Raw genomic sequence first — 14,276 nt, forward strand, 5'->3', positions numbered from 1 at the left:
AAGCCTCAAAATACATGATTCTGATTCAGTTGTTATAGGTAAGTAGCAGACAATCCCTCTTCATTTAGCTCTACTAAAATGATACTTTATTCTATAAACCTCAGCAGCAAAGACTTCAAAGAGAGTTGCCATTTCATGTATGGACCTCAGTAATGAATTGATAACTACTAATATTAATGTTACTGAAATTCAGGCAATCTAATCTATTCTCAAATAAATTACTGAAAGGCCCTTCCTTCCTTCCTTCCTTCCTTCCTTCCTTCCTTCCTTCCTTCCTTCCTTCCTTCCTTCCTTCCTTTCTTCTTTTTCTCTTATAGTTCCAAAATCCAAATGCTTTCTCACCACCTTTCCGCTTTGGAACAGTTCCCAATGGCAGTACGGAGAGGAATATTCGCAACAATTACGAACTGATGCATGCCTATATGGTGAAATTCAACCAAAGATCAGTGCAAGATGCTTTATCATCACTGAAAACAGGGTGAGACTGCTGCCTTCCAAATTTAGCATAAATAATAATGTTGAGTGTATAAACCTACCTCTTCAGATATCTCACTTCTTCAAAAATATTCCTTTTACCAAAATATTGCATGCATTCCATTCCACACCATTGTCTAGAGGAGATATGGGGAAATGTTGAAGTATAAATATTTATACCCCTTTAAATCAAATGCAGTAAGAGGATCAGTAATATGAAATAAGGAACTCAGAGTGGAATGAAGAGAAAATAAGGAAGTACCGAAGAATTGGGCTGGCATATTTTTTGGTGTTGATCCTGGGCAAACTGCCCATTGCATCTGTCCAAAGAACAACACACTTTATGAATTCAAATAGATAAATATTTTGTCCACAACACAACATTGTTATTAGGATGAGCCGTGGTGGCGCAGTGGTTAAAGTGCAGTACTACAGGCTACTTCTGCTGATCACCGGTTGCCAGCAGTTTGGCAGATCGAATCTCACCAGGCTCAAGGTTGACTCAGCCTTCCATCCTTCTGAGGTGGGTAAAATGAGGACGCAGATTGTTGGGAGCAATATTCTGTCTCTGTAAACTGCTTAGAGAGGGCTATAAAGCACTGTAAAGCAGTATAAAAGTCTAAGTGCTATTGCTATGTGAAATCCAGTTCACACAGATGAACAGAAAAATATACCTTCTTCGGGTACATATATGCACATGGGAAAAATCCCAGGAGGAGGAGGCGGCAGCTACAGAGAGAAATAGACCTGTCAGAGAACTCACTGGCAGACTTCCAGAAGCACCATTCCCCTCTCTGCTAGCACTCCACTGCAGCCCACCAAGCAGCTCTTTGACAAGCTGTCAACAAGAGGGAGCTGGGATGAAATAAAGACCAAAAGCAGAACCAGGTTTTATGGCCCAGTTGAGATGTTTTATGCTGTTTATAGCCAAAAGTGTCCTACTGGGATAAATATGAAAGCCTTATGGAAATATGTGAATAATAAGAATAAAATGTGAACTGAACCAGTCAAATGGTTCAACAACTTGTCAAAATATAACTAGTATTAAATAATGCCATATCAAACATTCCCCTTTAATCTGTGCCCCGCAAACATTCATGAACTTTTGGGGGCACATTAAAAGCAACAGCATGAGACCCACTCTTCCAAGAAGACTGACCACTAAATGAGGCAAACAAAAATTAGTGACACCACTAGTCCACCAGGGTATTGTTTTAAAACAAGAGATGGAAAAAGAAACAAAAGTGGGGAAAGATGAAGGAGGCCTCCCCTTCCTGCTCTCTACATACTTTTCAAAAAAATTGACTTTCTAGGAAAGTGCCAGAATAAAATCCCTGTTTGCGTGGATTGAAGACTCTAAAAAATAAAAACAGAATGATTTGCTCCATCTTCATCCTAGATTTGGTGACAGAAGTTGTCTGTCTATAAATAATCAGCACCATCTTCATGATGAGATTACTTGGGCAATATAAAGCTTACATTTCTGCCCTTATATTGAGATATAACATGATCTCCAACCACTTGTCATATTTAAAGATGCTCAGGGGACTCTTCAGAAGAGCAGGGGTCCCGGCCAAATCTAATTTGAGTAATTACATTTTGCTTAACACCATCTCTCCAGCTGTTTGATCAGGAAATGGTATGCTTTGCTGCTTTAATCACTGTGTACTTTTCCTAGGCATGTTGCCGAAATATTGCTACATGATTCTCACAGTTAAGGAAGGGTATGTTATAGTCAAGTGAATGAAGATGTTTTCAGGTTTGAGTTATGGAGAGAAGTGGAAGACATTTTCTTGCTTGGGTTATGAAAATATCTTTAAAGACTGAAAGATTCTGGAAACAGGTGCATGGATCCCATGACTACTCAAATTTTAGTTCTGCATAAATATGTGTATTACCTGGATTCATTCTTTCTCACAGTTGATTTCTAAATGGTGGATTGATTTTGTACACTTTTCTGTTATTCTTTCCCCCTTTTTGGGTTTTTGACATTCTGTAGGAAACTGGATGCTTTTATTTATGATGCTGCTGTGCTAAACTATATGGCTGGCAGAGATGAAGGCTGCAAGCTAGTGACAATTGGCAGTGGAAAGGTCTTTGCTTCTACTGGCTACGGCATTGCCATCCAGAAGAACTCTGGCTGGAAGCGGCAAGTGGATCTTGCAATTTTACAGCTTTTTGGCGATGGTGAGTAATTTGGATAATGAAGAAAAAAGATTTTTTTTTACTAAGATTACTCCATTAAACCCTCCAGTGTTTTAACCTAATAGGGAATGCTATTTCAAAGACTCTGGCCCATTGCATCATAGTGAATGTTTAGTTTTACAGCCATTTATTTATTTGAGAGATTTACAGTTCAACATGTCAGTGGCAATTACCAAAGTGGCTTGTAGTCATAAACATCATTAGGAGGCGTTTCAGAAATCTCAAAAGACACATAAGCTATATTTGCTAAGTTTGTATCCTAACTGTCACCCAGAGAAGTTAGGAGGGAGGATGAAATAAAATAAATACACTTCATAATTATGAATACAGAATTAAGACACTAAAAGGCAAACATGCTATTTATGTCAAAGACAGTCAAATCATTTTGACATATTCGACAGGAACTCCAACAAGTATTCCCAGCCTCGGCAGCACATAAATACATACATATCCATCATGTGATTCCTTTTTGAGTGAATGATATGCAAAGCCCAGACAAGATGTAAGAAGCAGTAAGCATAGAACAGAATCAGCAATCTTGGAGTAATGCTGAATTTTGGTTGTACTTATGGAACACCAGCAAAATGTGCAATAAACCACTGGTATAATGTCTTTATAATCAGGAGGACTATGTTGCATGTGGTGTAGATATAAATAAGATTACTCAGCTATTAAAGTTAATGATTTCTGTCACATCTTCTATCTTCCCAATTGCCAATTAGCTCAATACATTTTAAAACAAATCCTCAGCTCCTCCAGTTTTTCTTCTCAATCTGCAGCTTGAAAATGTTTTTAGTGTGGCATGATTCCAAGTGCTTGAGGTTTGGAATTTGATGAACAAGAATCTTCATCAAACATTGCTTAGCCAGAATTGGCCAATAACTAAATACAGACTGCTTATCAATGAGCACTTTCTCTGCTTCAAATCTGCCAATAGTGAAATATCTTACCACAGGGCTTTGTGTACTGTATGAGTTAAATAAGTTTGCAGTTGTCTCTACCCCCACCCCCATTCTATAGCCTTTGTATCTGGCAAGATATATGTTTGTGTGCATGTGTCTTTGTAAAATATTTTCCTGATAGGCTGCTATAGAGCCAGTGGCAAGGGAGAGTTGATTTCTTAATGTATGAGGAAGTGCATTGAGAAATTTAACTGTAAATCTCTCAATAGTTCCATATCAGATTTATAGATACACTGTTCTTTTCCAGCAAATCTTGAGTGTTATAAAATAGCATGTTAGCAAAACTGCGTTTGAAGGGTTTTTCCCCTGAGCTGGGTCAGATGAAATGTGAGCTGGGATACACAGGCCATTGGATGCAGTAACTCCAACAGAAATACCAATGCCCTTAAATACTTGATGCACTTGCTGGAATGGAACCTGTCTCTGAAGCAAGTGAGGAAAATAAACTTTGTCTTTTACATAGGGTAAGGAATATATTGTTAAGTGTTTGGCTTGCATTGTCGCTGCTTTAAGTCAATGTCATTCAAGTAACAAAGGTGTGCTAGCAGAAGTGAAGAAAGCACAGGGGGATAGGGCTGATTGTTAAAATCTCTAGTTGCCTGGTTTACACCTAGAGTTGTCCATCCAAGGATTATATGTATCTAAAATAAATATACTTAGGCAGCCTGGTGGAACATTATTTTAATCAAGTCTCTATTCAATTTGTATAGAAAATGGTTACTTATAAATTTTATTGGTTTCACTTTAGATTGTATAAATGATCTATTTTGACAAGGGTTATTATTTATAATATAATGCATATAACACAATATTTAAAGTAACATGGTTGAACATAAGGCCTTGATACAGACATTGTGCAAATTTATTTCCAACTTGGGAAGCAATGGTGAAACATGGGCATATGTGGTATACCCAAAGTTACCTGGACCATTGAAGCTTCTGAATACTCAAAGATCAAATAAGAAACATAAGAAACAAGATAATGGAAGACCAGTTACTTAGAGAGGAAAATGTTCATAGAAAATGCTACTGATATAAGTCAAAGGGCAGAGGTTGCTCACTCATAGTTGATAATTATTGATAATTCATAGTCCATTATTCACCATCACCTGTGATCAAGACCTATGGAATGATGTCAGCAGATCCAGTCAGAAATATAATTTTGGCTCTAGCAAAGCAACCAGGAAGCAAGCAAGCAAACAAACAAAACCCCTAACCCCTCAAAACAAGGCAAACCTAGGCGATAATTAAGTGAGAAGGAAGTATACCTGTAAATAGTGTCCAGCAAATGGCCAAAATGTCATAAATATAGAAAGCACTTTTACATGGCAAAAGTACAAAAACAATTTTAAAAATAGCATGAATCTAAAGAAGATAATTTCTTCTTAGGCTTAATCAACAACAGTAAATCAATTATATAACTGTTACTGGTGCAGTCTAGCAATTGATCATGGTTACAAAAAATGACATATCTAATACCTATGCCTACAATCATATAAGAATCCAGTAGACACAATCAGTGGTTTGAATTCATGTTGAAATGAAAAAAAAAAACCATGTATTATGTAAAAAGAGTATTATTAAATCCATGAAGCACCATAATGGTCCTAAAAACATATAACAGTTTACAAGTAGTTAACTGTATCAATATCATCAATATAGAATTACTAGAGAAAAAAATCCTCCATGATTAATGAAAATGCATTTTAGGAACAGAACTGAGCATAAAGTTGTATTTTATAATATTGTGATACTTCCAAGAATGCATCCATTATTCTTAGGAGAGACACACATACAATGCATAATATAAAAGCAGTATTGAAGACAAAAGCAGAATCGAAGCAAAAATAATTATTTGCCATAATGAAGAATAAATTTCAGATTAAGTGGATCTATTATGTGATTATTGTTTGCAAGAAACATGGATTTTGAGAATTTGCCCGTACTTACAATAATTAACTAGTATACTCAAAGAAAATAAATAGAGAACCAGTTCAGTGTAGTGGTTAAGATTTCAGGATAGAAACCAGGACACTGTGAGTTCTAGTCCTGTCTTAGTTACAATACCATTTGGATGATTTTGAGCTGGCCACCTTCTCTCAGCCCTAGGAAGGAGGCAATGGCAAACCACTTCTGAAAAACTTTGTCAAGAATTTCCAACAATCAGACATGATTGATTGATTGAATGAAACAAACAAACAAACAAAACCAAAGAGAGCATTGTGACCTTGTGATAGAAGAAATGGTGGTAAAATATATTTTCTAAATACCAGAAATTTCAGTTCTGGTACACAACCAGATACATTACCACAGGGTAAATGTACTATGGCACAGTCTGCTCTTTGAAATCTTCTATCATATCTTACAAAATTGATGGTAGATATTCAAGTAACAGTGCTACACACGAATGACATCCTTGTCTGAATCACCATAGAAGAACACAGCTACAAGTTAAAACTGGTACTAGGAAAAGTCAAGTTATTTATGTTTTAAATTTCTGTGCCACCGATCCTACCAATACAGTGACTCTAGGTGGCTTCAATATCATAAAACTTAAAAAGTGCTAAAATTAGAACAAAAAGTTAAGAATCAAGATGATGGGCAATCTGGGGGTGAGAATCTTCTCTACCTCTCCAGCTACCCCTAACATAGTTGGGCCCCAGGTCAAGTGGGAGAATATTCCAGAAGGTGGAGACCACAGCAGAAAATGATTTTATCCTGGACCTCACCAGCCAAAGTCATCCTCCTGGTGACTCTTACCAACCAGGAGGGCAAGGATCTAATAAAGAAGTAGCTGCACTAGGAGCCCTGAGGACCTTGTATATTTCCTCGAACAGGGTAAAAGTGCTACCAGATAACTAGATAAATATGCTCCTTGGACCTGCTCCATAGTTGGAATCTAACTGAGAATGAATTCAAGTAATTTTATCCATCAGGTGCTGGACAAATTCCTCTGCGTGGCCCTATAAATGTTCATTTGAGCCCTCTTTCCTGAGGAGGGACCAGGTGACCTTAAACATGACCAACAGGCAGCACTCTGTGGATGCAATAAATGCAAAGAAATTGTGACTTTTCACCATTTTTACTGCCATGAGGTAGGCCTTAATTAGCAGCTCTCATCTATGGTCAGTAGGATTCATTCTTTGTCTCCCTTCAGCAGCATTCTACCCATTTCTTGACTCTTTTCAACACCCTCAACTCCTCCATGAATGGCAGGAGTGTCAAGAAGGTGATGGGCAAGATCTTGTCCAGGGTTCCAGCCACTTCTGATTCAAGGCTGTAGCCAGAGCCTCCACAAGACCATGCAACAGAGCAACTAGGATATCCCCCATCTTCCCCTGGACCCTGAGTTCATCAGTCACTGGGGGGAAGACCATTTAAATAGGCTGGGCCTCTCTGCAGAGGGGGCAGTGTTGGAAAATCTCAAGGACATTGAAAATTGAACAAAAGCAAACCTTGAAGAAATACCGTATCTGAGAGATGTACTAACAAAAGATGGCATTAAACCAGACCTTTTTCCACACAAAAGGAAAAGCGATTGCAGATGTATCAAAACTGACATGCCAAAATGAAGTTCAGAGGATCGTGGGAATGGTAAATTATGTCTCAAAATGTATTCCCAATGTAGTTGCCCACACCACAAATTTGAGGTCATTACTTTGCAAAGATGCCATCTGGCACTGGACTGATAAGGAATTAAAGTATATAAAGAATACTCCAAATACAGCACCTGTTATGCAATTTTATGCAATGTACTATTCAAGCAGACAAAGAGACTAATGGAACAGTATTGAATGTTGCATGACCAAATTATTTAATGTATGAGGAGGGCAATATAAGGAAGGTTGTAGTTATTTGTAGTTAATGGAATATGTTAAGGGTTATTTTTTTTTGTCCCAGGTAAGAGCTGAGTCCAAGCTGATTTTTTAAAAAAAACATAATTCACCCTTTCCGCCATTCCCCCTTTACAAATCAACACAAGTGCCAGTCTTATCCAGCAGGTTGCAGATTCAGCTATAACCTCACAGACATGAATCTTTGATCACCTTTAGCTGTGTGTTCCCAAATAATATTTGGAAAGTCACCATAATCCCCCTCAGTTCATGGGAAACGGGGAACAATCTCAGAAAAGAAGCTTTATGAGTCACAGGGATGAAGACTGCAAAGCATATTTGTCATTAAGAATGCTTTAAAATACCAAATAAAATTAGTTAAAAATAGAAGTCTCTATTACTCTGATTATCTCACTCACTCATACTCTCTCTCTCTCTCACACACACAAATGGATTTCATGTTTCATTTTTTCCCAACTCTTTTATAGGGGAGATGGAGGAACTAGAAGCTCTCTGGCTCACTGGGATTTGCCACAATGAGAAGAATGAGGTAATGAGTAGTCAGCTGGATATTGACAACATGGCAGGAGTCTTCTATATGTTGGGAGCAGCCATGGCCCTCAGCCTCATCACCTTCATCTGTGAACATCTCTTTTATTGGCAATTTCGCCATTGCTTCATGGGGGTCTGTTCTGGCAAGCCTGGTGTTGTCTTCTCCATTAGCAGGGTGAGTGTATTCAATCAAATAAAGGGATTACAATGCAGTGGTGCATTTAGTCCAATATAAAACTGGGGGATGACATTTGATCACTAAGCATGCATTTGAAATTGGACAGAGCTAGATCAAAGAAGTGGATAAAGGAAGTAAATTAAAACAAAACTATTGTCTCTATAATTAATCTTCAAGCATTTAAGAGCATCCTTCTTTTGTCAGATTTAAAATCATGGTTTGTTAACAACTTATGAATGGCCAATGGAGTAGCAGTCACGGCCCTTGGACGTTGCATGTGGTCCTTGGGCCATAGGTTGCATACCCCTTGCCTAAAAAAAGAGAGATATCTTGTATCCATGGTGCTTCTGAGTATAGCTGAAAGGAGTCTTCTTCTTTTTAGCCGAACCTTTCATTCCTGCAAAGGTAATAATCAGGAGCATTGAATACAAATCACTGTACTTTCAAACAATTTTAATAACATTTTTTTCCTCAAGGATAATGAAAATGCAATGTAATGGAAAAGGTAGTTAGTTGATCACTATAAGATACAAAATGCTGGACTAGATATACCATTGTTTTAATCCTACTATACATAGCTCTTCCAATGTTCATTAAAAATTAAATATTCCTGCAAATGCTTTCATATTGTAAATTAGTTGAAACTTCATCAAATATAATTTTGAAATAAAATTTTAAACCTATACTATTAAGTTGTAAATTCACTCAGCTTTAAAGTATATCTCATTTTGATTATAAAATTATAAAGTTAATTCAAAATGCTTTAAGATATCACATTATGTAACCAGAAAAGTCAAATTCAGATATTGAACAAAAAATGGCAATGAATTTTGCTTGAGAAAGATATGTTATATACAGTGTTACAGTATGTTCTGTTTTCTCTGTCACAATTGCTGAGAAAGGAGTAGAGCAAGTATGACTTTGTAGATCACAAGCTGTGATCCAAATGAATAAGAAAAACTGGGCTGAGCAGAGGGACAGGAGATTGTGCCAAGTGAACTAATACATTGTACTTGGCTTGACAGTTTTTGATTCCTGAGTGAACAAATGTCAGGATGGTACCCAAGAACATCTACAAAGTGTAAGGTTGGCCTCATTTAGGGTATTATAAGTAAGAAGGAGCACCTTGAATCAGAATCAGAAGCTAAATAGATCATAGATCAATTGACCATAGATCAATTACCAGTCTCATCATTCAATAAATGTATGAGACAATGGAATTGAAGGTATCTTCAGCTTCAGAGTAATCTTTTAGTCCATTTTAGTAGTAATATTTTGTGAGAGGTAACAAGATAATGGTAGGCAGTGGTAGACTTTATTATTCAGAAAAAATGAGATATGTCACATGTAAATTAAGAACAACATTCCTGGCAAGAACAACAAAGTAGATATTGGAAATAAATGTATGTTTAAGATCATTTTTGAGCAGAACTTCTAATTTACCTGAATACTTGCAACCATGTTTAAAATGAACGGATTAGTTAATGTAACAAAAAAAAAGGAGGTCACACTCACTGAAAGGGAAGGAAACCATATTTCTGTTTTTGATAACTTTCACCAAGTGTCAGTCTTCTCTGTTTGGGGAAGATAGTTGGGAGGGTGACAGAGATTCATCTCTATAATATCATGGAGGAAACATCTTATCTAGATCCCTTTTAATCAGGATTCAGGGTTGACCCATGAGACCAAACAATAATGTTCGTTCTAGTAGTCAATCTTTATTGGGAAATGAATGGAGGTACTAATACCTTTCTAGTCCTCATAGATCTCTTAACAGAATTAAATACTCTCAACCATGGTATTTTGGGGCTATCTGCAAGGATTTCAAGTCAAAGGCACCTTTTACAAAGGTTTTACTCCTACTCAAGTGGGCAGTTCTGGTTCCTAATCACAGGCAAAGATTGGTCAAGTTGGTTGCTTGAGTGCTTTCATGTGGCATGACATTTGAGCTCGGTTTCCTCTCCCACACTATTTAACATCGATATGAAATTTCTGAGAGAAGTAATCTAATAGTAGTATCCAATCCAAAACAAATCTATTGAGGTCTTAAACTGATGCTTGAAGGCCGTCATAAACTGGATAAGATGAAACAAATTCAAATTAATTCCTGCCAAACAGAGTTACTGCTGGTCAATTGACATTATGACTATCCAGTAATATCAGCCCATGATAGGGTTGCATTACCCTGGAGATAATCTGTGATTTGGTTCCTGCTACAGCAGCAGCTAGAAGTTCTGTCTAGGGGAATCTTTAGCTGGTATGCCAAGAATGTACGTACGTATCAAATTAATACAGCAGTCTATCTTACAAAACATGAATGGACAGAATACAAACATAGTGACAATAAAAAAACATTCAAACATGAATGAAAAACAAACCCCCATATTGAAGGAAAAAACAATCACTTGACATCAAGCAGCCACCTTGCAAGCTCACCATGGCATCCCCAAGGCTTATGGAAGAACCACATTTTAATGGTGTTCCAGAGGGCAAGCCTCTCCTCAGGGGGAATGATGTTCAGAAGATGAGGGCCATAGCAAAAAAGTCAACCTGAATTGGACCCTGAAGCAAACTGGTAGCCAGTGCAGTTGTGGACATAGGTGTAATATGCACCACCCTAGGGACATACATAATATCTGCATAGCTGCACTGTGCACCAGCGGAAACTTTCAGATGTTCTTCAAGGATAGACCAATGTAGAGTGCTTTATAGTTCATACCGGATATGACCAAAGTGTGAGTAACTGAGTTGTAAAGTTTTATAGTCCAAGAAGGGGCACAACTGGCACACACCATGAAGCTGTTCAAAAGATATCTTATACATGACTGCTACCTGCCAAAGACAGTAAAGTTTCAGCTCCAAAAGGCTTCAAAACTCAGTGCCACTTAATCTTCAGGGTTCAGCTGAAGCCTATTGTTACTTATCCAGGTCCCCACTGTCTCCAAACACCATCATTGCTTAGCTAGGCAAAAGTAGAGGCATATAACTGTGAATCATCAGCATACTGATATATGGACATTCCTTATTCAAGAAGCCTTGATGACAGTCTAAAATTTTAATCATTTCACAACTTGTCTACTACAATATCCTGAAATTGGTGGTACCTTTGAAACTAACTTGTAAGCTACCTGGGCAAAATACCACATTTGATTAGTCAAGAGAATCTGTTTATTTCTAATCCTAAAATCAATTGATTTTTGGATTCAATAATTTATAAAGCCTTATACAGTGTATTGTAATGTAGGGATACATCAGAGACTTCTTTTCAAGTTTGATTTTGCCCATCCAGTCCAAATATTAAGCGTTAAGGGCCTGCTAAGTCACCCACTTCATGTGAATAACACAGCTGTGGGATTGCCTCTTAGGTGATCCTCTCTTCATACAATATACTCTCCCTGTATCTCACTTTGACACAGCCCTTCATACATTTTTGAAGGCCATTAACAGTCAATTTATTTCAATGAGGTTTTGGTTTATAGATTGATTCTGGTTGGCTTTCTGATTTCATATTAAGTATTGGTGTTTTTCTTGTCTTGTTCTTTTACTCCTTTATTATTGTACATTAACCAGAATAATTTTGATTGATGCTCTAGCAAACCTTGTAAATAAAGAAATAGATCCCCAAATATAAAGGAACTAAAAGTGAAAAGTGAAATATTGGTTGTAGTAGTGGCAAAAGGATTAATGATCTGAATTAATGTATACAAATGCAAGTGGTCCTTCTCTCTGAAAGCAGAATGAGAACAACTCCAAAGGAAGTAGGTTGCCCAATTGAAAGTGATACCGTAAGAAACCGTGAAAGATAAAATCTTATTTACCAAAAGACATTTTTCCAATTTCCAACTCTGTGGATTCTCTGCTAAGCTTCTCTGTTAACCTTTTTTTCCTCTATTTCCCATTTCAGGGTATTTACAGCTGCATCCATGGAGTGGCTATTGAAGATCATCATTCTTCTATGAATTCTCCTACTGCCACCATGAACAATACCCATTCTAATATTTTGCGTCTGCTCCGAACAGCAAAGAACATGGCTAACCTTTCAGGTGTCAATGGATCACCACAAAGTGCCCTGGATTTCATCCGCCGTGAATCATCAGTTTATGATATCTCTGAACATCGCCGTAGCTTCACCCACTCTGATTGCAAGTCTTATAATAACCCCCCTTGTGAGGAGAATCTTTTCAGTGATTATATTAGTGAGGTAGAAAGGACTTTCGGCAATCTACAATTGAAAGAAAGTAATGTTTATCAAGACCATTATCATCATCATCATCGCCCCCATAGCATTGGTAGTGCCAGTTCTATTGATGGACTATATGACTGTGATAATCCACCCTTCTCTTCCCAGTCTCGATCCATCAGTAAAAAGCCACTAGATATTGGTTTACCACCAGCCAAGCACGGCCAGTTAGGTGACCTTTATGGCAAGCTGTCATTCAAGGGTGATCGATATAGTGGAGGAGGGGCACATGATGATTTAATCCGTTCAGATGTTTCAGACATATCCACTCATACGGTAACATATGGCAACATCGAAGGCAATGCAGCAAAGCGGAGAAAACAGCAATATAAAGATAGTTTAAAGAAACGTCCAGCCTCAGCTAAATCACGGAGAGAATTTGATGAGATTGAACTGGCCTATCGACGGCGTCCCCATTCTCCTGACCACAAGCGCTACTTTAGAGACAAGGAAGGGCTAAGGGATTTCTATTTGGACCAATTCCGGGCTAAGGAAAACTCACCGCATTGGGAACATGTAGATCTGACAGATATCTATAAAGAACGGGGAGATGACTTTAAGCGGGACACTCTAGGGGGAACAGGGACGTGTTCAAATAGGACCCATCACAAACATGGGTCAGGGGAGTTTGGAGTAAACAATGAGCACAAGCACAGTGTTGTGAGTGGGGTACCAGTGCCATGGGAAAAAAACCTTGCCAATCTTGATTGGGAGGAACGGCCAGGGTCTAATTATTGCCGCAGTTGCCCATCTAAGCTGCATAACTACACCCCAGCTGTGGTGGGGCAGAACTCCACCCGTCAGCCATGCATCCGGTGTGAAGCTTGCAAGAAGGCAGGCAACCTCTATGATATCAGTGAGGACAACTCCCTTCAAGAGCTGGATCAGCCATCTGCTCCTGTGCCAGTGGCAACCAGCACCTCCACCACCAAGTACCCTCAGAGCCCTTCCAACTCTGCCTCCAAGGTGCAGAAAAAGAATCGCAACAAGCTCCGCCGGCAGCACTCCTATGACACATTTGTGGATCTGCAGAAGGAAGAAGCAGCCTTGGCCCCACGCAGTGTGAGCTTAAAGGACAAAGGCCGCTTTTTGGAGGGAAGCCCTTATGCTCATATGTTTGAAATGCCAGCAAGCGAGTCCACTTTTGCCAACAACAAGTCCTCACTGCCTGCCACCAGCCACCACCACCACAACAATCCTGGCATTAGTGGTGGTTATATGCTAAGCAAGTCTCTCTACCCCGATCGGGTCACTCAAAACCCTTTCATCCCCACTTTTGGGGATGACCAGTGCTTGCTCCATGGCAGCAAATCCTATTTCTTCAGGCAGCCTGTGGTGGCAGGAGGGCCCAAGGCCAGGCCAGACTTCCGAGCCATTGTCACCACCAACAAGCCAGTGGTCTCAGCTCTTCATGGAGCTGTGCCAGCCCGTTTCCAGAAGGACATCTGTATAGGGAACCAGTCCAACCCCTGTGTGCCTAACAACAAAAACCCCAGGGCTTTCAATGGCTCTAGCAATGGGCATGTTTATGAGAAACTTTCTAGTATTGAATCTGATGTCTGAGTGATGGGAGAAAAAGCATGGGAGGGGATGGTGCAGGAAATGCAAAGCACGGGAGGGGCAAGTGGTGGGTTTAGTCCTAGCTCCCATTTGCTACTCTTCTGCTACTGTTTCTTTCCTTTTTTAAACAAAAAAAAAGTGGAATATTGGAGTTCTGCTTAGGCAGAGCTGATGAGAAGTGCCACTTCTTTCTTTCCCCACACCCGAACTCCTAATTATCTCTTTTCATTTCCCTACTCACATTTCCATTCCTGACCATCACATGTCAGAGC

General features: G+C 38.8%; 1 protein-coding gene across 1 annotated transcript in view; it reads left to right on the forward strand.

Annotated features, from left to right (window-relative positions):
- Positions 1–14,007, forward strand: part of GRIN2B (glutamate ionotropic receptor NMDA type subunit 2B) — a 233,551-nt gene extending 219,544 nt beyond the window's left edge. Inside the window, exons 9-12 of the mRNA XM_032221467.1 lie at positions 318–478; positions 2,474–2,661; positions 7,963–8,201; positions 12,109–14,007. Coding sequence (XP_032077358.1) covers positions 318–478; positions 2,474–2,661; positions 7,963–8,201; positions 12,109–14,007 — 2,487 coding nt within the window. The remainder of the gene's footprint in view (positions 1–317; positions 479–2,473; positions 2,662–7,962; positions 8,202–12,108) is intronic.
- Positions 14,008–14,276: the final 269 nt, after the last annotated feature.

This window comes from Thamnophis elegans, chromosome 7, assembly GCF_009769535.1.
Source record: "Thamnophis elegans isolate rThaEle1 chromosome 7, rThaEle1.pri, whole genome shotgun sequence".
Classification (NCBI taxonomy): domain Eukaryota; kingdom Metazoa; phylum Chordata; class Lepidosauria; order Squamata; family Colubridae; genus Thamnophis; species Thamnophis elegans.